The sequence below is a fragment of the Callospermophilus lateralis genome, chromosome 3 (genome assembly GCF_048772815.1).
Source record: "Callospermophilus lateralis isolate mCalLat2 chromosome 3, mCalLat2.hap1, whole genome shotgun sequence".
Lineage (NCBI taxonomy): Eukaryota > Metazoa > Chordata > Mammalia > Rodentia > Sciuridae > Callospermophilus > Callospermophilus lateralis.
The window spans coordinates 197,893,701-197,918,679 of NC_135307.1; the positions used below are offsets into that span (position 1 = coordinate 197,893,701).

Consider the following 24,979-nt stretch of genomic DNA (forward strand, 5'->3'; position numbering starts at 1 on the left):
CCTGGTCCATGTCAGACCTGCAGAAAACCCACCCCACTCCACAGGAAGCGTGACACCAAATGGCACCTGGTGTTGTTATGAAAATGCTTGACTCAAGAACCCCTGACCACATTTGGAAAGGACTTAGCAGGTGTCTGTGAGAAGCCCAAGATAGGATGGCCCTGTCCACCATGGGAGTGGGGGCATTTTCATAAACTCATTCCCTCCACAGCCTGCCATTCCCAGAGCCAGACACAGAATTAATGAAAAAGGTTTTTATTTTATGTCAAAGTACCCAGCAGATACTTGCAAAACACAGAAAGTGAAACTCAAGCAATGCCCTTCCCCAGGTGCCTCTGGGCATGCACTGAGCTCACTCCCTCTGCAAAAACCAAATCCAGTCCCATTTCCTCAGAAAACTAAACTGAAGGCAGCCACTGAATACACCCTGGCCAGCCTTGAGGAGCAGTGGGAGGCTCAAACACCCCCCCACCCCTGAGCAACCAGCAGGCCCTGCAGGGGGGGGGGCGGGGGGGGGAGAGCCCTCCACCCACAGTGAGGTGGGTTCCTGTGGGAGGGGCTGGTGGCAGATGGCTGAGGGCAGTCTGGGGCACCATGAGAAAGGGAAGGGAATTAATTCCAAGTTGGTCTGGGGCTTATGTATATGGCTCTGAAGGTAACTGAACCTTGCAGTGCCTCCGTGGATGGAGAGGCAGGGGCTGAAGCAGTCCCACCTGAATCTTACAGAGGGAAAATGCTCTACAGCCGGAAAGGCAGGCAGAGAGCATGGCAGATGCCGGCCAAGGGAAGCCCCATAGGTCCCCACCAGTGACACCATGTCTCACATTGCCTGAGCTGCTGGGCCATGCCCACACCTGCATCCTCCTGAGGCCTACAAGGTCATGCTGCCCCATGTCACAGAACTTGAAACTCAAATAAAAATGAGTTTAAAAAAAGGAGTATGTACACAAATAGATAAACATCACGCCAAAACCAGCTGATTCCTAACAGCAAACAAGGATGTAACAGAAAGAAAATAAGAAACAGAACAGTAGCTTGACGTGGGGCCCTGGTCAAAACAAAGGTATAAAGGTTGGGTCTGGGCACTTAGTGGGATGGATGGACAGAGAGAGGGACAGCTAGTTCCTTTCAAAACAGCAAAGAGGGACTGCAGCCTTCTCCTGCTGTGGGGTTCTTGGCCAACAACCACCAGAAGGGTCTATGGATAACTGGCCCCAGGGATTATCCCACTTCCTGAAATGTCTAGCTCCAGAGGCTCTGGCCTAGAGGACAGCCCCCTGCCTGGTCTTCCTCGAGATCCCAAACCCTGATCTGCAAACTGTCAACAGACAGCCCTTCCTGGAACATCTTGGGCCCCACGTCCCCCAACTGGCCTGCTCTATGCTCTGGGGGTCCCAACAGCTGACTGCACACAGGGGCCATCTCAGCACCCCCAAGTCTGAAGGAACACCCCTATACAAACCCAGCAGAGCCTCATCTTGGGGAGGGGCCAGGTGCATACACAAGTGCTCCAGGCCCATACCAGAGCTGCCTTGGGAAGCCTAGGCACTCAGCATTGTTTTGGTTGAAAATGCTACAAATTTGATTCTTCCTGGAAGCCTACTAAGCAATTCACTTAAAAACACCTGTAGCACGTGATCAATGGCTCCTGACCCTGCCTGGTATGCCTGGGTGCCCCATCTAAGCACCTGGGGTGGGGGCAGGTGCTGCCCGGGGCCTGCATCTTGGCCCCCAGGGTGCACATTCCCACACAGGCAGAGGAGTGGGGCGTGGCCACACTAACCCTACAGAAAACTGTGGGAAGAAACCAAATCCATAGGATCCATGGGTTTCCACACTTGGGTACAGTTCCCAAGACATGTGTTAGTAATGTCCCCGAGACGGCGCATGGGCACCAGGACCTCAGTGACTTGGAGGGCTCTGGCACTACCAGCACCTTCACGGTCTCAGGCACCTGCCGCCCTGGCTCTGCTGCCTGCACCTGGCTGCACCCAGATGCACTCCTCCTGGCCACTGTTCCCCTGGCTCCTTCTCAAGGCCCAATGTGTAAACAGTATCAACAAGCAACAGGTGGAAAGTCTATTTCCCAAGAGAAAAGGAGAGGAAGTTTGGACTTGAAGACCCATCTTCCAGGTTGCTGGCATCTGTCTTCTCATTTGCCTAGTGATGCCTCTCTTTGGTTCAGCCCACTAGACCTGCCTGTGCTGAGCCAGCCCCATGGCCTCTGCCTGCAGCGGCCTGAGGAGAGGCAGCCAGCTCCACCCGCCCTGAGGGGCCTCATCCTCCCAGGACATACCCTGCAAGAGGCCTAGGCTCCTGGCTACTTCTGCTCATGGTCCTCTGCCACAGCAGCCACCTCAATGGTGGTTGTATGTTCCTCAGGCCCTGGGGCCGTGGCAGTGGGCACTGTCACTATTGTGCTGCCTGCAGGTGACGCCTGAGCCACATTCTGCAGGGTGGGGCCCAGGCTGGGAAGCGTGAGCAGTTGTAGCGGACTGACCACCTTCAGCACAGTGCTGCCGTCCTGCATGGCTGCTGTACTTAGGACTGTGAGGCTGGATGCATCCGGGTGGATCTCCACTGTGCTGGGGAAGCTGGAGCCCGAGGAGGCCAGGACTGTGTAGCCACCGAGCAGCGGTGAGGCTGGCGAGCTGGCTGGTGGAGCCTGAGGAGAACCCTTGCCCAGGACAGCTGAGGGCAGCGTGGATACCACTTTACCAAGTGGCACACTGGCCAGCTGGGGCACAGGCACGCCTGGGCCAAGGGCAATCTGCGCGGACTGGGTGAGCACCTGCGAGGCCACAGCAGCTGGTCCAGACGTGGCACGTGCAAGCCGAGGCCGCTTGGCAGGGGGTGGCAGGGGCACAGGTGTGAGTGTCATGAGCACATTGCTGAGGTGCTGGGATTTGTGCTTCAGTTCCCGGGCACGGCGCCGATGCTCGTCACACTGCTGCTCCAGAGCTGCAGGGACACAGATGTCACCACAAGGTAGCCCAGGAGCCACCAGCACCAGATACCCAGGGCCCCCTGCCTAAGATGAGGCCAGCAGAGGGGACAACCAGGGCCACTGCTCCCAGGTGAAAGTTGTATGTCAGGCAGTCTCTGCAGGCAAAGCTGCCCTTGGGGCCAAGTAAGCCTATTCACACTCATGTGCAGTGCACACACAAAGGACCACAAGAGCAGGAGCTGGGAGCAGATGCAGAGGACACAAGGCACATCTGCTGGTGGCAGGGTGGCCCTTCCTTTTCTCTCCACTTCTCTTAAATAGCCACTTGGCCTTGCAGGGAGGTCGGTAGGTGCTGTGACCTCTGCCTCCAACCTGGAGATCTAAGGACCATGGCTGTTGAGTTTTACTGACTCCTGTATGATGCCTATGTCCTCACTTGCCAGGCCCCAGAGGAAAAGCTCACATGCACAGCTATGACAGAGAGAAGCCCAGAGGTAGCCATGGAGACCCCGATCCCCCCATCTGTTGCTGGTGTACCTGCCAGGTCCCGGGCGTACTGCTCCCGAGAGCGGTCCATTTGACACTTGTGGCTGGCCAGCACCTTCTTTACTAGGTCCAGCATGCCAAAGTTCTGTACAATGTTGTTGAGGAGGACAGCATCTGAGAGGAGCAATGCAAGCCCTTGGTGAACACCCAGGCCCCATCCAGCCCATTCAGAGGCCAGCTCCTCAGGGCTGCATTGGCAGGAGCCAGCTCCACAGATGTCTAGAACACAGGCTGCGCACCCTCCGCCCCAGTCCCCTCAGCACAGCAGGTCCTGCGTCTAGGCTGGGGGCAGCTCAATCTCCCTTACCTCGAAGCTGCAGGGGAGGGTCCTGCACCCTCTGCTGCAGGCCTTTCATAGTTTCCTCCAGTTCCTGCTGGAATTCTTGAATGACCTCGTCCAGCAGGCCAGCATCCTTTAGCCCCCGCCAGAAGGCAAATGTGTCATCTGTTGGGGAAGAAGAGGTCGAGTGAGCAGGAAGAGGTTGGGTGAGTAGTTAAGAGCACTGCTGCCCTGGACAGCCATAAGGACACTGCCCAGGGAGGTCAGGGCATGTTACAGCCCATGTCTAACGGGCCAGTGGCTGAGCTCTGTCTTAACCACCACCCCACCAACCCCCCCGCTGGGACAATGATGGCCAGGGTACGGATGACAGCTTCCCCACTATGTGCACTTGTGAAAGCCTACAGGGACATACCTCCAATGGCTGTGGTCCAGTCGCTGGGGTCCTCACACGTCTCTATGGTGATTGTGGCAGGAGAGCCATTCACTACGAGTAGAGTGGAGCCGTGGTGAGTGTGACGTGGAGCAGCTCCCACACCTGGAGGTCCTGCCTCCCTCCCGAGGCTGTGCCTGACTACAGCAACCAAAGGACCCCCTGCCTTATGTCCCGGTTACTTGAATGACTTCTTTGAACACACACCCAGGACAAAGAACAGGAAACAGCCCTCCACCCATCACTGTGTGATTCGATGCAGGGGCTGGTGGAGATTCCTGCCCATCTGGCCCCACAGATGGGTGTGGAACCAGTTACCCTAGTTTTCTCTTTACCACTGTCTATCTTTCATTATGCCACCATGATCTTAACATGAATCAATCATATTTCTACTTTTCTAAATCAAGAAAGACAAGTCATCTATTCTGGCTTGTCCCAAGTACATTTCCAGTAGCTACAAACCCTAACTGACTATAGTTTGTATTTGCGTCCTGGAGTTTCCAACAGGCTTCATGCCCAGGCCTGGCTAAGAAGCAGACCCAGAAACAGACGGATGTTTTGGTAACTTTCCAGCCTATGCCAGCTCTGCCCTCATCAAAGATGTGTTGGAATCAAGTGAGGCATGAGCCAACACTTGTCATGGCTTGAGCAGGTGTACCACCTTTCTCTGACTACCCAGAGACAAGCCAAAGGTTCTCAGAGGTTCAGGCTAAAGCAACCCAGATATACCTTGTCCCTGACTGTGCCTTTCTTGGGTGGAACAGACATAAGTAAAGGGGTGCCCACCTATCTTGGCTGATCACCCACAGCCCACTTTAATAAGGCAGGGCAGAGAGTCTGAGCCAAGCCCTGGGTATGCTGCCTAGGATGCTGACTGCATGCCTCCCATGCTTGCCAGACTTCAAACATCTGGCCTGGAGCTGTGGTCCAGGAAAGGGCTAAACAGAAGGTACCCTCAGAATGTTGCAAACTGTAGCCACTAACCAAGGAAAGACTGGCAATAGCCAGCTCCCGACCACCACAGGCAGCCTCCCTGTGCTACTCAGGACTCAGCCCATCTACCAGGCAGAACACAGAGAAGGATGTGGGGAACAACAAGGCCTCAGGCCACCATGGGCCCTTCTCCTTCAACCAGGGACCACTGAAGCCCCTACCATCAACCCATCTGGAATGAATGACAGGACCACCCCATCACACAGAAGCTTACTCCACCCAATGCCATGGAGTGACAACTTAGGCATAGCAAGAGACAGTGCTAGAAAGAAAGCACTGCCAGACATTGCTAGGTAACATGATGGGGACTCAGGACCCAACCTTGATACGCCTTGGTTTAAGAAGACTTTCTCAAATCAGGCACGGCGGCTATGCCTGTCATCCCAGCAACTTGGGAGGCTGAGATAGGAGAATCACAAGTTTTAGGCCAGCCTCAGCAACTTAACAAGACACTGTCTAAAAATAAAAAGGACAGCTCAGTGATATGCCCTGTATTCAATCTCCAGAACCGAAAAAAAAATATCTCAGAATAAAATAAAAAGGGCTTGGGGTGGGGATGTAGCTGAGAGGCCTGGTTCAATCCCCAAGCACCCCGCACCACCATCAAAGAAAGAAAAAAGAACACTTCTCCTTCAAGAAGCTGGAAGAAGGGGCCAGGGTTACAGCTCATTGGCAGAGCGCTTGCCTCACATTTGTGAAGTACTGGGTTTCATCCTGAGCACCACATAAAATATAAATAAATAAATAAATAAAATAAAGATATTGTGTCCATCTTAAAAAAAAAAAAAAAAAGAAGAAGAAGAAGAAGTTGGAAGAAAGGGCTGGGGTTGTGGCTCAGCAGTAGAGCACTCCCCTAGCATGTGCAAGGCGCTGGGTTCAGTCCTTAGCAACACATAAAAATAAATAAATAAATAAAATAAAGGTACTGTGCCCAACTACAACTAAAAATATTTTTGAAAAAAAGAAGCTGAAAGGAATCCTAGGAACACCTTATCTCTATGGTCCTGAGCTTCCACATGGAAGAACAATCCAGATCATCACCAGCATCCAAGCTGCCAGAAGAGAGAGCTACAAGCTGCTCTAAAAGCCACAAGCACTGAGGGGCACTGTTCCAAATGTGAGAAGGGCTGGGAGAGGGAGGAGGCAGGGACACAGATAGTCCCTTCAGGATTCCACATACTCCTGTCAAGACAAAGGTAGACCATCTCTGGTTCCATAAACCTAGCAATCACCAGACTTCCTTTGTGAGAGAGGGAGGGGCAGGAGGCACCAAGGCAGCCAGAGGGGGTCAGTCTGTGAGACCTTCCTCCTATTCCTCTACCTACCATCCGCTGCAGCAGGTGTGAGTGGGAGGTACTCTGTGGCCGTGGGGCTGCTCAGGGACACACGGGCCCCGGAGAGGTCTATCTTTGTGCTGCGGCAGGTGTTGGAGCAGACCTTGTCATGCTGGTAGAAATCCAGCTCCCCTGAGTCCATGATCTTCCTGTGAAGAGGACCAAGAACCCAGGTGAGACCCAGCCCAATACAATTCATTCCCCACCCTGACTTGGGCCGGCCAGCTAAACTGCCAGGGTCTCTTGAGGTGGGAGGGGAACCGCATTCTCTTGGGCACATAAAGTTATGAAGTTCCAATGAGTACGTGCTGCAGATGCAGGGCTCTGCCCACCCATTCAGGGCCCTGTCCACAGGAAGGAGACATATGCACTGGCCGGCAGACATCTGGAGGTGCCCAGTCCACGCTGTGACTGAAGACCAGGGGAGATGGCTCAGTCCACTGCATCACCTGTGGCCAGTTCTGAGTCAGAGACATGGGAGCCACTCTCTCAGGAGAGGCCTGGGCCTTCAAAAGGCAGACAGGAAAGGAGGCCAGCAACTGCAGGAGAATGCTCATGACCACTGCACATCCTGAGGACCTGCCTTCCCAGGTCCTGGAACCTGGTCTGGCATTTCTCAGCAAGCCTGCCACGACTGTAAACAAGGTCAGGGGCTCCCACCAGGCTGAGCCTTTGGGCAGACCTGGCCTTAGACACATGTATAGCTCACAACACGCCTCCTTAGCCCACCCACCATGTTCGAGAAAACCAGAGGCTATTGGGTGGGACTGGCTGAGAGGTGTGGGGAATGTCCTGGGGCTGGTGGCAGGCCCTGAAGCCAAACTCTCACTCTGCACAGAGAAGGGCACCTTCCCAGGAGGCAAGGTGGATACTAGCTGGGGGCCCCCTCTTTGCAACATTCACACCTCCAGGTACACAGACCAGTTATGGCTCACAGGTCACAAAGAACGTAAGCCAGCAAGGTTTACCAGCTATCTGTGTAGTCCGCATGAGACTGCGGCAAATGTAAGACCAAAAGGGAGGGGAGAGGGGCTGGGATTGTGGCTTAGTGGTAGAGTACTTGCTAGCATGCATGAGGCATTGGGTTTGATCCCTGGCACCATATTAAAGAAAATAAACAAAATAAAGCTATTGTGTCCACCTACAAGTAAGTATACATATATACATATATATGTATATATATACACACACACACACACACACACACACACACATATAAAGGGAGGGGAGAAGGAAGGGAGGAGGGCAGGGAAAGGAAGTTGCTGGGGAACAAGCCTGACCAATTGTGTTATGTGCACACATGAACATGGCATCAGGAATCCCACCACTGTGTATGATTTTAATGCCCCTAGAAATTTTTTTTTTAAATGAGAACAAAAAGAAATAAGGCTGATATAGAAGACCATGCTGAGCTTGATCTGGGTGCCTTAACTTTTTAACAGTGACAGTCACCGGAGCCCCCAACTGAAGAATGGGTGAAAAATAAAATGAGATCTGGCAAAAAACAAACAAAAATAATGCTAAAAGTCTGACAGTGTCCCTGCTGAGTGGACCCATACTCTGTAAGGTGTGAGCAGAGCAGAAAGAGCTATATGCACCCACCACATCTAATCCAAAACCAAAGGGGAAAAGCAAGGGCTGTGAGCCACCCCCCTGTGCACCTACAGGCACCTACCTGAGCATGATACCATTCATCCGGATGGCTCTTTTCCAGTCCTTCAGAGTGGACTTCCCCGCCAGGTGCACAAACTCCTTGGGGCTGATCACATGCTCGTCATACTGCAGAAAGCAAAGAGGTCAGGGTCAACTCAGCCTGGATTCTGGTCTGAGAGAGCTACAGCCTGTCCTCCCCTGCTCTGCTCTGCTGCTGGAGCCTGAAAAAGGGTTCATGATAGGGAGGAGAGCCTCTTTGAGGTTCTGAAGCCCCAGCCTTGCCACAGAGTGCTCCAGTGGAGTAGGCCCAGCCCTGTACTCACACTTGGCACACTGCTGCCCACAAGTGCAATGTGTCTGGGAATGGGGAGGGCTGAGCTGACCAAATGCAAAAAAGCCTGTGGCGCACTCTTCCTCCAGACAGTCTGAGCACACCTTAAAAATAATATACACACCTTACATCATAAAAAATGTAACGTTAATAAAAAATCACAAGCACTGAATGACCCCTGCTGCCAGGCCAGGCCACAGAGCAAGAAACAGCACCCCATCCTGCATGAGGCTCACACATGACCATTTCAAAGTCAGGGGACTGTCCTCCCTGCTGAGAAGGTAAAATATCCTATTCAATCCTAGTAAGTAAGCAATTATTAGAACCAAAGGATGAAAATAGAATGTTATTTCCTGGGGCTGGGGTTGTGGCTCAACAGTAGAGTGCTCACCTAGCACATGTAAGGCCCTGGGTTCGATCCTCAGCACCACATAAAAATAAATAAAATAAAGATATTGTGTCCAACTACAACTAAGAAAATAAATATTTTTTAATAAATGTTGTTTCCTGGGCTGGGAATGTGGCTTAAGCGGTAGCGCACTCGCCTGGAATGCGTGCGGCCTGGGTTCGATCCTCAGCACAACATACAAAGAAAGATGTTGTGTCCGCCGAAAACTAAAAAGTAATATTAAAAAAAAAATTCTCTCTCTTTAAAAAAAAAAAAAAAAAAAAGTTGTTTCCTCTTTCTAGCTCTATGGCAGGAAGATGGTGGCCGCAAAAGAGATGAAAAAGTCTCTGGAGTCAATGAACTCTCGGCTCCAGCTTGTTATGAAAAGTGGAAAGTATGTACCGAGGTACAAGCAAACTCTGAAGATGATCAGACAGGGCAAAGCGAAATTGGTCATCCTCGCCAACAACTGTCCAGCTTTGAGGAAATCTGAAATAGAATACTTTGCCATGTTGGCCGAAACTGGTGTCCATCACTACAGTGGCAATAATATTGAATTGGGCACAGCATGTGGAAAATACTACAGTGTGTGCACACTATCATTGATCCAATGATTCTGATATCATTAGAAGCATGCCAGAACATACTGGTGAAAAGTGAAACATGTAAAATTTTTCTTTAATAAAACTTGGCAGAGAGTGTTTAAAAAAAAAAAAGTTGTTTCCTTAGAAAACAAGCAAACTGGGGATGGAGGAGTTGCTGGGTCCTGGGGCTGCCTTATCCTGGCACCTGCCACCCAAGCAGAGTGCCTGGGCAGGCAGTGCTGGTGGGGATGGTGCTCCACACTCCATGAGTTCTGCACTCCTCTCTGATACCCGAGGCTGCAGTTGAGAAGGCCACCTCCATGCAGCCCATCAGGATGGAAAGACCCCTCAGCCACATTATGCTGCCTTAAATCCTCAGAGGCAGGCATGGCCTCTGCGAGCCTGGTTCTGCCAAAAGCCTTCTCCTGCCTGAGGTTGTGCTGGACAGTGCCCACCTGGCCTGATTTTGCTCCAGGCTTTGGTCCACCAGCCTCATGGGCTCTAGAGGTCCCTTTCCCTTCTTGCCCTCCTTTGGGATGACTGCTCTCTCTGGTTCCAGGTTCTTCTCTGCAGCTCTGTCCTCTCCTGTGGCCCTGTATGCTATGCCTAAGCCATCAGAGCTCAGGGCTTCCTGGGCACTGCTGTGTGGCCAGTGCTTATCTTTAGACCCTCCCAGGATATCAGGACATGTCCCTCACATGAAGGTCCCTTGAACAGTGGACACTTCCATCTGGGATCTCTTTCCTCTACCTAAAACACATTCAGAACATTCTTCAGTGAGGATCTGTTGGTAGCAACTCAGTTATGCCTGAAAATGAATTTCCAGAGATGACTTCGCCATAGGCATCTGTTCTCCCTGGACACAGGGAGCACCCAGCCTACCACCTCTGGCTTCTGCCCCACTGCTTTTGGACTCTTCCTTCAGGGCAAAGGTCTGCTGCCAGCCATCTTGAGGGTCTTCTCCATCCCTGTGCTTCTCTCATTTCACAATAACTGTGATGTTATGTTACAGCCTATTTATTTTTTCTGTTTATTAACTGTAAGGACAATCCAAGAAGCTCTGCTGTCCTTGCAGCAGGCTTTCTGCAACTGACTGGCCCTCCATGCTCCCCTCATCCAGGCGTGTGCATGGATGTGCACCCTCTTCTAGGCCTTTGATGCTGGACCCCAGACCATTTGCATGTGTTTCCTATAAACAAGGTACTTCAGCATAGCCAGAGGGCAGCTCTCAGGAGTACCACCACCTAGTCTGCAATCCATGTTCAGACCAGTGACTGCGCTTCCCTGATGGTCACTTGACCCCGGACTGATGCATATGGCCACAGCATCTCTGCAGGCTCCTCATGATGGAGCAGCTCCCCAGCCTTTCTTGGTCTTTCTGAGCCTTCTCATTGCCAAGCATATAGGTCAGGTGCCTCGATTTGTGTCTGGATCTTCTCGGGGGCAGTCAAAAACTCCTGCCCATACATCCCGATGTGGGTGAGGCAGACATCCCTCACCTGGACATGGCGGTGTCTGGCAGGCTTTCCCACTGCAGCTACTGCCCTCCATTTTTGAATGTGGTCCATGAGGATGGACTGAGCGTTGGCATTCCCAGTTGTCACTCCTTCATGTCTGGTATTCTAACATGAGCACTCCACTCCACCCTGTGCACTTACTGTGTGCGAGAAAATGACATGGAGTACATTGCGGTAAATAGAAACTCACAGATTTCTGTCCTACTTGAGCTGTTTGCTTTTGATTTTCTTTTGTAGCACTGGGGATTGAACTCAGGAGTGCTCTACCACTGAGCTGCAACTCAAGCACTTTTTCCTTTTGAGACAGGGTCTTGCTAAGTTGTCCAGGTTGGCCTTGAACTTGCATTCCTCCTGCTCAGCTTCCCAAGTTGCTGGGTTACAGGTGTGGTCATCATGCCCAGCTCCTACTTCAGTGAAAGCCCATGTCCCCATTTTTAAATTTTTTTGCTGAGTTAGGGATTAAACCCAGTATATAAGAGGCAAGTGTTCTGCCACTAAGCTGCACTCCAGCTCACTGTTATTTACCTGTAGGTTAAATTGTCCCAGGTGGAGGCAGTGAAATTTTTTTTTTAATCCACTGTGGACTTTGTGAGGTCCCTTGAACTGTGGACTGACACCCTCCCACAACCATGAGGCACTCACACCCTCTTTGCAAACAGACATGGTGGATTTTCTCCTGCTTCTATTTTCCACCTTCTTTCTTCTGTGGAGAATACTCTGGCTGAATTCTTTGGTTGTGTCTTCCAGTTCACCAGTCATCTCTTTAGTTATGTCTAATCTGCTCTGATGCCAATCAACCAAGTATTTAATTCTAATTCTATTCTTCATTTCTAGTTGTGCTTTCATCAAATCTGTTTATTCTTTACTGTATTCAAGCTTCTCTTTATTTCTTGAAATAAATTAAACATAATTATTTTATGTTCTATGTCTTAAAATTCTGACACTTAGGGCCAGAGGTTAGCTCAGTCTAACATATCTCATATGAGGCCCTAGATTCGATACCCAATATTACAGAACAAGCTGAAACCTCTGTGGGTCCCAACCCCTGCTGGAGCCTCTCTGAAGGCACTTGCTCGGGGTGACCACTTCTTGTGTCCAGTGTTTTGGCTTGTTACACTGTGAGCTGCTCCTTTTCTTAGCATGTTGTGGAAATTACTTAAAGCCTGATATAAGGATACTTTCCTGCAAAGAGGGCTTTTCATCTGCCTCTATCAAATCCTGAGGACTGTCAGCCAGAAGCCACTGAGCCACACAGACCATGTGTGAATGCCAGAAGGCCATCATTTGCCTCTGGTGCCCAGCCTGGAGACAGTGCCTCCTTGCTGTGGGCAAGGTGAGGCTGGAAGAATATACTCAGCAGAGCTCTCTGGCAGATGGCTCTAGAGGGATCAAGCCCCCACATCCCTTGGGAGTGGAGGACAGTCTGGTCTTCTCACCCAGCCTGTAAGATTGAGAAACCCACCCTATGCAAGGCTCTCCAACAAAAGCTGGACTCTGCCCTAACTCAGGCCTGGGTCCTGACAACTTCTCCCTTTCAGTCAAGTATAAAGACACATCTGGAAGATCCTTTTTAAAAATATCTTTGGGGGCTGGGTGCTATGGCACATACCTATAATCCCAGCTGCTTGGGAAGCTGAGATAGGAGGATCGCAGGTTCAAAGCCAGCCTCAGCAATGGCGAAGCATTAAGCAACTCAATGAGACCCTGTCTCTAAATAAAGTACAAAATAGATCTGGGGATGTGGCTCAGTGTTCAAGTGCCCCTGAGTTCAATATACATACATATACGTATATATCTTTGACTTTGTTTTGTTTTTGTTTGTTTGTTTTTTGTACCAGGGATTGAACGCAAGGGCACTTAACCATTGAGCCACATCCCCAGACTTTTAATATTTTATTTACAGACAGGGTCTTGCTGAGTTGCTAAGGCTGGCTCCGAATTCACAATCCTCCTGTACCAGCCTCCTGGGCTGCTGGGATCATAGGTATGTATCACTGTGCCCAGATGACTTTTTTTTTTTTTTTTTTAAGAATGTCTATGTTACCTAGACTGGACTTGAACTCCTATGCTCAAGCAATCCTCCTGCATCAGCCTCTCAAGGAGCTGATACTACAGCTGTGTGTCACCACACCTGGCTCTGCTTCGTGAAAATCTTTTTTTTTTTTTTTAACTTTTTTTAAAAATTTTTAATATTTATTTTTCAATTTTTGGTGGACACAACATCTTTGTATGTGGTGCTGAGGATCGAACCCAGGGCCGCACGCATGCCAGGCAGGCGTGCTACCGCTTGAACCACATCCCCATCCCTCGTGAAAATCTTAATGAACATTTTAACTGTTTTCAACATAAGGTGCATCTGGGAAAGGGACAAGCAGGATGCCAGAGGAGAATGCCTTTCTCATCATTTTCCCCTGCCAGTGAATGAGTCTCTTTAAAGCACACACCTCAGTCTGCCAAACAAAGCCATTCTCAACTGGTCTCCACCACAGGACCATATACTGCACACAGTGCTGATTTCCACCCACATCTCTCCAGAAATAAGAACTACTCCTGCTGGAGGCATTCTCCATTGTGCCCACAGCTACAATCCTGTCCTTAAGGCTGGCTCCTAGCTTCTTCCTCCTCCTCCCAGGCACAGGATCCCGGAATAGGGGTCCAGCAAATGTCTGTGGTAGCTCTCACCTGAACACATTTCACATTGATGCCAGGGCAAACGAACTTCCTCCAAATCAGGTTGGCTCTGCTGTCTCCGCAGGTGATGGGATACACAATCTCAGCCTCCAAGCTTTCCCCCTCTTCAGCCATCTTCACTTCTCACAGGCACATGGACAGGGAAGGGCAGAAACACAAAATCAGTTGTGACCTCTCCAAAGTACTTCTTACAATGCAGAAAGCACTGGTTGTCAACCTGGAAACCCACACTAAATCCAGGAAGACCCAAGTGAGCCAAAAAGGCAGGATCCTCATCAGCCCATCAGCACTCCAGATGGATCCACAGAGCACATCAGACTACAGCAGTGTTCAGGAACCCCAGTAACTGTGGCTGGACTCAAGAGTCACCTACGGGGATGAATCGAGCTTTAGTTGGAACCATGTTAGGGAAACCAGACCTTAGAAACTGAGGGCTTTTTATCTGGTAACACCAAGTTCCCCGGGTGCTAAAAGACCATCTACTGACACTCACTGCCAGGCTCAGCAACAAGCACAGAGAATCCCCAAAGGAGAGTGCTGCAAGACACAGGTGACCCCTCCTGCCCTCCCACCAGCCACAAGCAGGGAAAGGGTTCATCACATATGCCTGGCCACACCCAGGAGGACCTGGGGCCCCACCCAGCCCAAAAAGGGCTTCACAAGCCCTGAGTACTACCCATTTCAGTTGCCGGCTGTTCCATCCTGCATCTGCAAAGGAGGCAGAAGGCCAGCTCCCCACTGTCGTGGCTGCCCACCTTACATGGCTCCCTACCTAACACGGCCTCCTTGAGCTGCGAGGAGGCTGTGAAGGCTGCGGCGGCAGCAGCAGCTGCGTTTTCTGTGTCCACATTGTCTTCTGCCAGGTCACCCCTGGTGAGCAGTGGGGGGGTGGGAGAGAGAAAAAAAGAGACCGTCAGGGGCTGGGGCTGGGGCTCAGTGGAAGCGCACTTGCCCAGCATGGGAGGCACTGGATTCGAATCTCAGTACTGCATAAAAAATAAATAAAATAGGGCTGGGGTTATGGCTCAGCGGTAGAGCACTTACCTAGCACATGCAAGGCGCTGCATTCGATCCTCAGCACCACATTAAAATAAAGGTATTCTGTCCAACTACAACTAAAAAATATTTTAAAAAATAAATAAAATAAAGGTCTGTCAACAACTAAAAAAATATTTAAAAAAACGAAAGGGACCATGAGAGCACCAAGCATGACCTACAGCCCCAGCATACCTGGAGCACATGTGCTCAGGACACTTGTGCCAACAGCTCGGCCTCCTCCAGAGATGCATTGCTGCCAGGTCTGGGCCAGTGTGCTAAGAGGTGTTGCCTGCTGCCCCCACAAGGACACACACCTAGTATTCTGCTCTCCTTATGCTGTCTAATGCCCAGAACAGCGCTGGAAAGCAAGGCCAGCGTAATGGATTTATGGAAGCATAAATGCTCAAAGCAAGAATTCTAAACCTCCATTTCTTTCTTTACTAAAGTTTTTATTTCCATCATAATGATCCCATGCAGTTATACAATTATCAGAAAATATAATTTCTTTTCTTTTCTCTCTCTCTCTCTCTTTTTTTTTTTTTTATCTGCAGTGCTGGGAATTGAACCAGGGCCTCTACCAACAAGCCACTCTCACCTGAACGCCAAAGAGGCTACAGCTCACAAAATATAACATTTTTGGAAGAGAAAAAAAAATTATTACAGTCAACTTTCATCTTATACCCAAAATAAATTATGGACAAATCAAAAGTAAAGGTAAACTGGGTGCACTGGCACATGACTATAATTCCAGCAGCTCTGGAGGATGAGGCAGGAGAATCACAAGTTCAAAGCCAACTCCAGCAACTTAGCAAGGCCATATACAACTTAGGGAAACTCTGTCTCAAAATAAAAAACAAAAAGGGATGGCTTAGCAGTTGAGCATCCCTGGGTTCAATCCCTGGTATGAAAAAAATAAAAGAGAGAACTTGAAAGAAATGTCCACAATATAGGTAAGATAAATGGCTGGTTCCCTACCACACAGAGGAGCCACAGTCAGCCCCACAGCCTGGCAGAGGTTGGAGGCCTCAACCAGAGCTTTGGAGAATCTGCAAAAAGACCTCTCATTACTCCTAAGAAGTGCAAACAAGGACAAGAGATGCTTCCTTCACCTAGACAGTCCTGGCATGGAAGCATGGGGAAGGTCGAGAGGAGGCAGACCAGCACCACTGATCTGCAAGGATGTGGCACAGCAATGGCCCAGCACTGCAAAGGAAAACCTGTGAGGGGTTATGCCTACAGCTAGAAAGCACATGCCCTGGACCCAACATCCCCACCTCAGGAATCAGTTCACACACTAACAACAATGGGACTCAAACAGTCCTTGCAGAAGGGTCTGGGGCAGGAAGTCCTCTGGTTTCTGAAGCCTTGGGGAGGCAATGTGGATAGGCTAGATGAAGCCTGAGTGGGCTCAGGGGTTTTATTTTCACCACAAACCAGGTCAGAAATGGGAGTTGATTAAAATACAAATTTGAAGCTTGCTTTCAGGACAGTTAAGAATGACTCCAGGGGCTGTGGTTGTGGCTCAGGGGTAGAGCGCTTGCTTAGCATGTGTGAGGCGCTGGGTTCGATTCTCAGCACCGCACATAAATAAGTGAATAAAATAAAGGTCCGTCAACATCTTTTTTTTTTTTTTTTTTTTTTAAAAAAAAGAATGACTCCAGCTGGAGATGTAGCCCAGTGGTTGCGCACTTGCCCAGCTAGCATGTCCAAGGCCCTGGTTCCACCCCAGCACGACATACTCACACAAGAGTGACTCCAACATGAAGAATAAAATTTACTGGAAACACTGGAACTCCAAAGAGGCTGCAGGAACTCAGAAAAGGAAGCAGTGTTCCTAAGCCAGGGGTAGGACATGGCCAAATAGGAACATGTGCCCTGCATGACAGATGGCGGAACACATTCCTCAGAGGCAGTCCGAGAAGGAAGAAAGGCAGGAAGCTTCTATCAGGCTACTGGGGGTCACTAGGAAACATACCCTGGGCCTCAAGCAAGTAAAGAGTAAGCATTAGATGGAGATGGCAGAGGAAACCAGGTTTGGAGCCAACAGAGGCAGAGGTACACCTACAGACAGGATGAGGCCTTCCACAGGACAGCCCTCAGGACTCCTCCTTGGCCCCTGGGTAAGATGCTAATTAACAGGCATTCTGGTTCACTCTTCACTTGAAAAATGTCCATTACAGTACACATGCCCACTCTGGGCTTACCATGCAGAGCCGCTCCATTCTCTGCAGCAAGGGTGCTTATAGCAGGTTGATGGACAGGACTGCCAGACTCTAGAGGTGGAACACTCCTAAGTTCTCCCTAAACACCCGCCAGGAAAGAGAGCAGTATCCACAATGCAGCCAACTAGCTCTCCTCCATCTTCTTACACACACACGCGCGCGCGCACACACAGAGGGGCAAATCCACATACACCTGTCTTCTCCAGGACTCAGGAGGCTGAGGCAGGAGGGTGCATGTTCCAGACTAGCCTGGGCAACTCAGTTAAACCCTGTCTCAAGATAAAACATAACAAGGGTAGGGGGTAGTTCAGTGGTAGAGCACCCCTGCATTCAATCCCCAGTTGCAAAAGCAAAAAAAAAAAAAAAAGCAAATCTAATAGAAAATAGGTAAGTCCCACTAAAAAAGAAGAGCTTCATGTAGGTCAACCTGCCTCAGAGGCCATGTGGTGCCTCCCCAGGAGATGCATGCAGAGGACCCCTCCTAACCTATAGAAAAAATCAAGGCAGAACAGAGCAATCTGGCACCAGAGGACCACAGCAGGGAAAGGCCTCTGATCCTCATGGCTCTTCCATCTCCATCAAGAGATATGATGGAGAATGAACAGCATCGAATGAACAGCTCCTGCTCCTCACCCGACTTGACTAAGAACAAATTTTGACCAACTTTGAACAAGGGGACATGAGAGGCTTTGTAGTCCCCACTCCTGCTACTATACTATGAAGACACAAGTGTCCCAGCGAGGCCACTCAGACATCCAGTAGCCAGGCCTAGACCAACTCACCAAGCCATAAGAAATGACAGACACTAGTTACTTTAAACCATCAAGTAGTTTTTTTCCTTTAGGAGTACTGGGAATTGGGCCCAGGACCTCAGATGCGCTAGATAAACAGTGAGCCACACTCCACAGCTCATTTTACTTTTTAATTTGAGACAGCGTCTCACTAAGTTGCCAGGCTGGCCTTGAGGATGCGGTCCTCCCACCTTGGCCTCCTGAGCAACTAGGATCACAGGTATGCCACTACACCTGGCCAAGTCACTAAGTTTTGTAGTGATTTACTATGCAGGAAAAGTGTCTAATGCAGGGATGTGCAAGGTGGATGCTCAAGTCTTGTGAGTGGCACAGAACCATCAGCAGAAGCAAGAAGGGGCAGAGGCAGCTGTAGCTGCTGTGTAACGTGGTGCAGAAATAAAACCCTGCACCGAGGCAACTCAGAAGGTGGAACACGTGCCTAAAAATGGGAGATTCTCAGGGAGAACACCTCCAAACAGTGCAGAAAGGGCTCCCAAGCTGCAGTGCTGCCAGATGACCATTCTCTTGCACACAGAATTTACAGGGAGTCCAGGGGTCAAACTATTTCACATCTCCCATTTCTCACTTGACAACAACTATCCAAGTAAACGGCATCTGAGCAAATGCCACCACAGTGGGGCTGAGGGCCTTGGTTCAAGGACTTTCAAGGCCATGTGTGGCAAAAGGCTCTGCCCCAAAGACAGGCCATTCTCAAAGATCTCACCATGTGGCTTTTGAGCAGGACTGTCTACCTGGTGCTTGGCCTGCCTGACCCTGCATGCTAGGTGTGGGAAGGGGAAGCAACTATAGTTTCAGTTCAAGAATCTCTGGATCAGGAGATGTTTCAACTGCACCTAGACCTGAAGTGGCCCGCAAGGCTATGGAACTGAAGCCAGGTGCCACAGCTGGAGAAAACCCTGCTGAGTCCTGGGGAATGGAGTGGCTGTGCAGAAGATGGTGGCAGACTACAGAAGCAGCCACAGCATCCTGCAACTCTCCCATCCAGAGGCAGCCTTAGTCCACCCTGAACCTGGGCACAGCTGTGTGACAAGCTTCAGCAATGGGATGTATAGGAGAAAGAGAAAGAAAGACACCTGGGAAAGAAGTCCAGGCCACCAGATGGAGGACAAGAGGCTGGCAGGCAGAGGTGAGCCATCACGACAGCCACCAGGACACCAGCCTGTCAACCAGATAGTGACTGAGGCTCCAGAACCACCCCAGCTCACCATGGGGCAGTCAGGCAGCCAGACCACAGAAAGCAGCAGCCCTTGTTCAACTGCAAGAATCCATATCTGTGTCCTAAGCCACCACGTTTGAGATGGTTCCTTACACAACAAAAGTGACCAACATAGAAAAGGACCTGAACTTGGGTGTTGACAGAGCAAAGCTGGTCCACAGCAGCCACTTTCTCTAATGATGACAGGAAATAAAGGAAACAAACACAACACCTTAATACATATTCAGGAGAGCCCCAGGGGTCAGTCACTGTCACCAGCAGCCAGATGACCATTCTCTTGCACACAGAACTTACAGAGAGTGCAGGATATTCACAGGGGACACAGCTCTTTAAGTTCACAACTGTATAAGAAGATAACAGCCCAAGAAGAAAGGCCTACAGATAATAATATTGAAGGCCCCTGACGTGGGCTACATGGCATCATCCCTAGCAGCTGGAGACTTCCCATGTAGAGCTGGCCCTTGGAGGCCCCTTCCCCAAGTTCCTGGGTGAGAAGTGCTGAAGCTGGAAGGTGTGGCAATGGGCTCCCCACAGCAGCTCCAAGGTGCTAGAAGGAAGCCACACAGGTTTCCCTGACCCATTGCCACTTCTGCCACTCTCTTATCAAGCCACTCACGATCTAGGTGAGGAGACACGGGCACTGCTCTGTGTCAGGCTGGGGAGGAAGCAGCAGAGCATGTGCAGGACACCTCTAGGCTATGTGCCAAGGCGCTGACAAAGATCAAAGGAGAACCTCACGGGTAACTATGCAGGAAGGCCCTCCCAGAAGCCTGCCAGGGCCTTGGCCACACCCACAGAACAGGGAGAATCATGCACCCAGGACTCACGAGTTCTGGGGCCAATCCGGCTCAACTGTGGCACCAGCCTCCACTCTGCCCCAGGAGGGAGATGGATGCACGGTGCCCAATGCTGGAGTGTCCAGCAGAGGAAAGCAGACTGAGGCCAGCCCCACCACAAAGCTGCCAGCAAGCCACTCACACAAGCAGCACGAAGCAAAAGGGAGTGGTCTAGAGCCTCCCTCTGAGAGGTTCTGTGGTGAAGAGCTTATCTGGCACACACAAGACCCCGTGTTCACTCCTCAGCACTGCAAAAACAAGCTTCAGAAGAGTGAGGAGACAAAAGCATGTCCACACCCCCTGGGAGGCCCAGATAGCAGGATACACATGCAAGCTGGGCAAGGTGAGCCTTAGCCTGGGAGTTAGGCCCTCTGGTGGGAAGAGCATGGGGCTCAGCAGCCCTCTCCAGGCTGACTACCCTACTTGCTCATCCCCGGTCAGGTGGGAGCCATCTACCCGTCCTAACAACCCTGCCTGTGGGTGGCAAACGGAAGCCAGCACTCACTCGGATGCCAATGCTCAAGGCAGACCTCTGATCCAAGAAGTGGGAAAGTACTCAGTCTCATGAGGAATGTCAAGGCAGACACTGGCACTTCACCTTCACCTCTTTAAAAGTCTCCAGCTGTCCCCACTGTTCCACTAATCAAGAGAAATGCCAGGTATTTCTGGGAACATGGTGGCTACACCAAGGAGTTACTGTGCCACCTAAGCTTTCACTGATCCTCACATTCGATGCTATTCATTCTATAGCTGGCACTTAAAGAAAGGCTGAGTCCAGGCTGAGAACCACCACATTCAAAGAAACCTCCAGGCAACCCCACCCAGCCCCCACCACCCTCAGCAGGCGCAGGGCTAGGCCTTACCCGTGAGGGGCCAGGTTCGTGGTCACCAGCACCGTCTTCACCTCCTCCACACCACTGCCGTCGGCTGCAGTGTCTGGGGTCGTCACAACCACCACCTCTTCCATGTGGACACTCACATCTGGCGTTGCCATGGCTCTTAGGAGAGGACACCCGGACTGCAGCGTCACTCTTCCAGGTTCCCAATCCTGGACAAGGCAGAACACAGGTGGCAGGGTGGTCTCCAGGTCTGCTCAAAAGAACACCCAGCAAACAGCCTCTCTGCTTCTCCAAAGATCCTCCTCCAAGCTCCTAGCTGCTACTCTGACAAGCAGCAGTAGCAATGCAGGAACTGTGCAGGGTCTGAGGTTGGCAGGGGCAAAAGCCACTCTTTTTCCCCTACAGGAGCCACACTCCCCCAAAGGACAGGGAGGGAGACCAGAATTCCAGGTGTGAATTCTCTAATGCAGGGTATCCAGCTGCTATTCTCCCTTCTATCTCTGGCTGATCTCAAGGGCAGCCCAAACCATAAGACTGAGCACAGGCACAGACAGAAGCCACCTGATAAGTCCTCTCTGTGGCTGTGAAAAGGGAAACCCATATGGGACAGAAAGAAAGAGGGATGACCTGCTTTTCATTATGCTACCATTACTATCTTTTGTCTTTACCAGTCTCACTCTCAGGCAAAACCCAAGCCCCTACCTGAACCCTAAAATGATGGCAGAGGCCTGGCAAGCACCAAAACTCCCAGGAAAGGGAAGCCCTGTCCCACTAGGGGCAACAGTTCCCAGAGCATGAGTGCCCACACTGTACGCTCTCCCTCAGGCACAGGACAGACTCAGTAACAAGATGTGGTAGCACACATGACAGTCCTAAGTTTCTAGCAGAGGACAAGGAAGGGGTCCCGAAGTCAGAGTGGCACAGTAGACAGGAGGGAGGTGAGACTGGTTACACACAGCCACGGGGGAAAGCCTGGGTCATTCCAACCTTGGACCAGGCCTCAGATGGGGCACTGCAGACTCTGAAAACTGACTGACTGACCCGAGCATGGCCACAGACGGCCTGCAAACATGCACTCCAGGCTCAGGTGGAGCTCCTGCTGCAGTAAGAGCATCTGTACCTTCGGGGAGGTGGGGTCACAGCCTTGACCTCATGGCAGAACACCCAAGTGTCCAGGGTGTGATCCAGAACTGCTTAGCACACAGAGGCCAGGAAAGCCCTATCGCCTCTCATGGGAAAACACTCAAGAGCTGCTCACTCTGAGGTTTATGTTAGAGTCAACAAGAGACAGGCAGGTGCCACATCACATCCAAGGGTAAGTAAGCACTCCCAAGTTTTCACCCACCAAACTGAGAATCAACAAGTAGAGTAACCAGGGCTGGGCATGCAGTTCAGTACAGAGCAACTGCACAGCACATGTGAGACCTTGGGTTCCATCCCCAGCACTGAAAAATAAGCAGTGGCCAAAGTAAAATAAAAGATCACTGGATGGGTACTATAGCAGCATGTAGGTAAGAGAGGATGGAGAAAGAGAACATGAGACAGAAGAAAACATCCAGTCAGGTGTGGCAGTGCACACCTGTGATCCCAGCAGCTGGGAAGCTAAGACAGGAGGACTGTGAATTAGAAGCCAGCTGCAGCAACTCAGTGAGGCCTTAAGAAACTTGCAACTTAGCGACCCTGTCTCTAAATAAAATGTAAGAAGGATTGGGGATATGGCTCAGTGGTTAAGTGCCCCTGGGTTCAATCCCTGGTACAAAAAAAAAAAAAAAAAAAAAAACCTGAGCAGCAGAGAATACTAGAACACATAGGAAACAGAGCCTCAGGGTCAAGCAGCAGCCATGAGGCTGAGCACTGTGACACTGGAGTTCCAGGGAGAGGACAAAGTACTGAACACTTTCCAAACTTAGAAAGACATAAACGTGCCCATTTGAAACACTCAGTACACTTCCAATGGACACGCCCACATTATAATCAAGCCAGAAACCAAAGACAACATTGAAAAATCTTGAAACAGATAAAAAAAAGTATGCATACAGGACAACTCAAACAACATGGAGTAGTCCTCATAAATCACAAGGGCTGGAAGGCAGGAAATGGTATTTTGTTGATGTTGATTAAATATTTTTTTAGTTGTTGATGGACCTTTATTTTACTTATTTATATGTGATGCTGAGAATTGAACCCAGTGCCTCACATATGCTAGGCAAGTACTCTACCACTGAGCTATAACTCCAGCCCAGGGAACAGTATTTTTAAAAAAATATTTATTTTTTTTTAGTTTTAGGTGGACACATCTTTATTTTATATTTATGTGGTGCTGAGAATCGAACCCAGGGCCTCATGCATGCTAGGCAAGCACTCTACTACTGAGCCACAACCCCAGCCCCCCCCGCAGGGAACAGTATTTTTAATGTATTAAAATAACTGTTCTCAGGTGTGGTGGAACACACCTCTAATCCCAGCAACTCAGGAGGCTGAGGCAGGAGGACAGCAAGTTGAAGACCAGCCTGGGAAGCTTAGCAAGGCCCTATCTCAAAATAAAAAATATAGGGGCTAGGGTTGTGGCTTAGCGGTAGAGTGCTCACCTAGCACATGTGAGGCCCTGGGTTCGATCCTTAGCACCACATAAAAATAAATTAATAAAAAATAGGTATTGTGCCCAACTATAACAAAAAAATATTTTAAAAAAATAAAAATAAAAAATATAAGAAAGGCTAGGGATGTAGCTCAGTGTCTATCATGTGCAAGGTCCTGGGATCAAGCCACAGAACAGAGAGAGAAAAGAGGAGAGAGAGAGGAGTGCAATCCAGGATTTTATACCAGTGGGATCTTTCAGGAATGAAGACAAAATAAAGGTATTTCCAGGTAAAGGAAAATTAAAACAACTGGGCACCATCATCTGCTCTCCAAGAGAGAGAAATGGAAGTTCAGAAAAGAAATCAGGACCAACAAAGAGGGGCCTGGAACCTCAGGAATGAGGGAAGAGTAACCCAAGTAATCAATACAATAAACCATTTGCCTCTTGAGTTCTCTAAACACCTGCAACCCTGGATGCAACAATTGTAACACTGCCTGATGGGATTTTCAACACAAGAGGCACACAATAGCCAGGACCCAAAGGGAGAGAGAATATATGTGGACCCCTGCTTCTCCCCTCCACAGAAGAGACAACTTGTTCATGTTCCAGACATCAGATCAGGTCTCAGAGATAAAAAGGAATGAGCTACCAATGTGCTAAAGGACATGGTGGAAATGTACATGCATTTACTGAAGCGAGAGAGGGCAGAGGAGGCCCCACCAGGATTCCATGCTGCCTCACTCACGTAGTTCACAAGACAGAACCACGGAGACAGTAGAAAGACCCAGTAGAAAGACCTGTGTTCAAGGCTGGGCGCAGTGGCACGTGCCCATAATCCCAGCAGCTTGGGAAGCAGAGGCAGGAGGGTCATGAGTTCAAAGCCAGCCTCAACAATTTAGCAAAGCGCTATAAGCAACTCAGTGAGACCCTGTCTCTAATAAAATACAAAATAGGGCTGCGGGTGTGGCTCAGTGGTTGAGGGCCTCTGAGTTCTATCCCCAGTAACTCCCCTTCCCCAAAAAAAGAAAGATCCACTTTCACCCGCCTGAGGGAGAGAGGGGAACACAGGGCTTGGGGGCAGGGGGCTCTCTGCCTACAGCAGTGATGTCACTACACATCCATCAAACCCACAGGGTGTCCACATGGGAGGGAGCTTTTGGGGACAGCATGGTCAGCAGGCTCATGGGCTTCAGCAGTAGCCCACTCTAGGGATGTCAATCAGAGCAGAGAAGAAGGGCTTTGGGAACCCTACCATACCTTCAGCTCAATTGTGCTAGGAGCCTACAACAACCCTAAGAGATTAGCTACTAATTTTTAAAAATTAAGTATATAGCCAGAAGGTACATATCTATGATTTCAGCTCCTCAGAAAACTGAGGCAGCAGGATCCCAAGTTGAAGGTCAGTCTGAACAACTTAGTGAGACTCTGTCTTAATTTTTTTTTTTTTTAAATGGGCTAGAGATGCAGTTCAGTGATACTGTGCCCCTGGTTTGATCCCCAGTATTGGGGGGGGGTGGACTTAAGTAGGTATAGTATTAATAGAATTAATAAATATAAAGGGGAATAAAAGTCAGGCTACAGACTGGAAGGAATTATTTGCAAATCATATGTCTGATAAAGAACCTGCATCTGAGATATATAAATAACACGAATACAGCACCAACTTTATTTTATTTTTACTTTCTTATATATACATTTGTACCGGGGATTGAACGCAGGGGTGCTTTACCACTGAGAC

At 50.0% G+C, this 24,979-nt stretch overlaps 1 protein-coding gene and 1 pseudogene across 4 annotated transcripts in view; one reads left to right on the forward strand and one right to left on the reverse strand.

The window, feature by feature from the left end:
- Window positions 1–239: 239 nt before the first annotated feature.
- The window catches only part of Gmeb2 (glucocorticoid modulatory element binding protein 2), a 28,720-nt gene continuing 3,980 nt past the window's right edge, over window positions 240–24,979 (reverse strand). For 3 of the 4 annotated variants that reach the window (XM_076852116.2, XM_076852118.2, XM_076852117.2), the window contains exons 2-10: window positions 20,685–20,869; window positions 14,470–14,567; window positions 13,689–13,816; window positions 8,209–8,312; window positions 6,525–6,682; window positions 4,189–4,260; window positions 3,801–3,938; window positions 3,485–3,607; window positions 240–2,961 (exon numbers count right to left, since the gene is read on the reverse strand). In XM_076852116.2, the coding sequence (XP_076708231.1) occupies window positions 2,321–2,961; window positions 3,485–3,607; window positions 3,801–3,938; window positions 4,189–4,260; window positions 6,525–6,682; window positions 8,209–8,312; window positions 13,689–13,816; window positions 14,470–14,567; window positions 20,685–20,815 (1,593 nt within the window). In that variant the 5' untranslated portion in view covers window positions 20,816–20,869 and the 3' untranslated portion in view covers window positions 240–2,320. Of the gene's footprint in view, window positions 2,962–3,484; window positions 3,608–3,800; window positions 3,939–4,188; window positions 4,261–6,524; window positions 6,683–8,208; window positions 8,313–13,688; window positions 13,817–14,469; window positions 14,568–20,684; window positions 20,870–24,979 lie in introns of those variants that run through there. The other variant, XM_076852119.2, reaches the window with a different exon arrangement.
- Window positions 9,223–9,519, forward strand: LOC143394552 (large ribosomal subunit protein eL30 pseudogene; annotated as a pseudogene).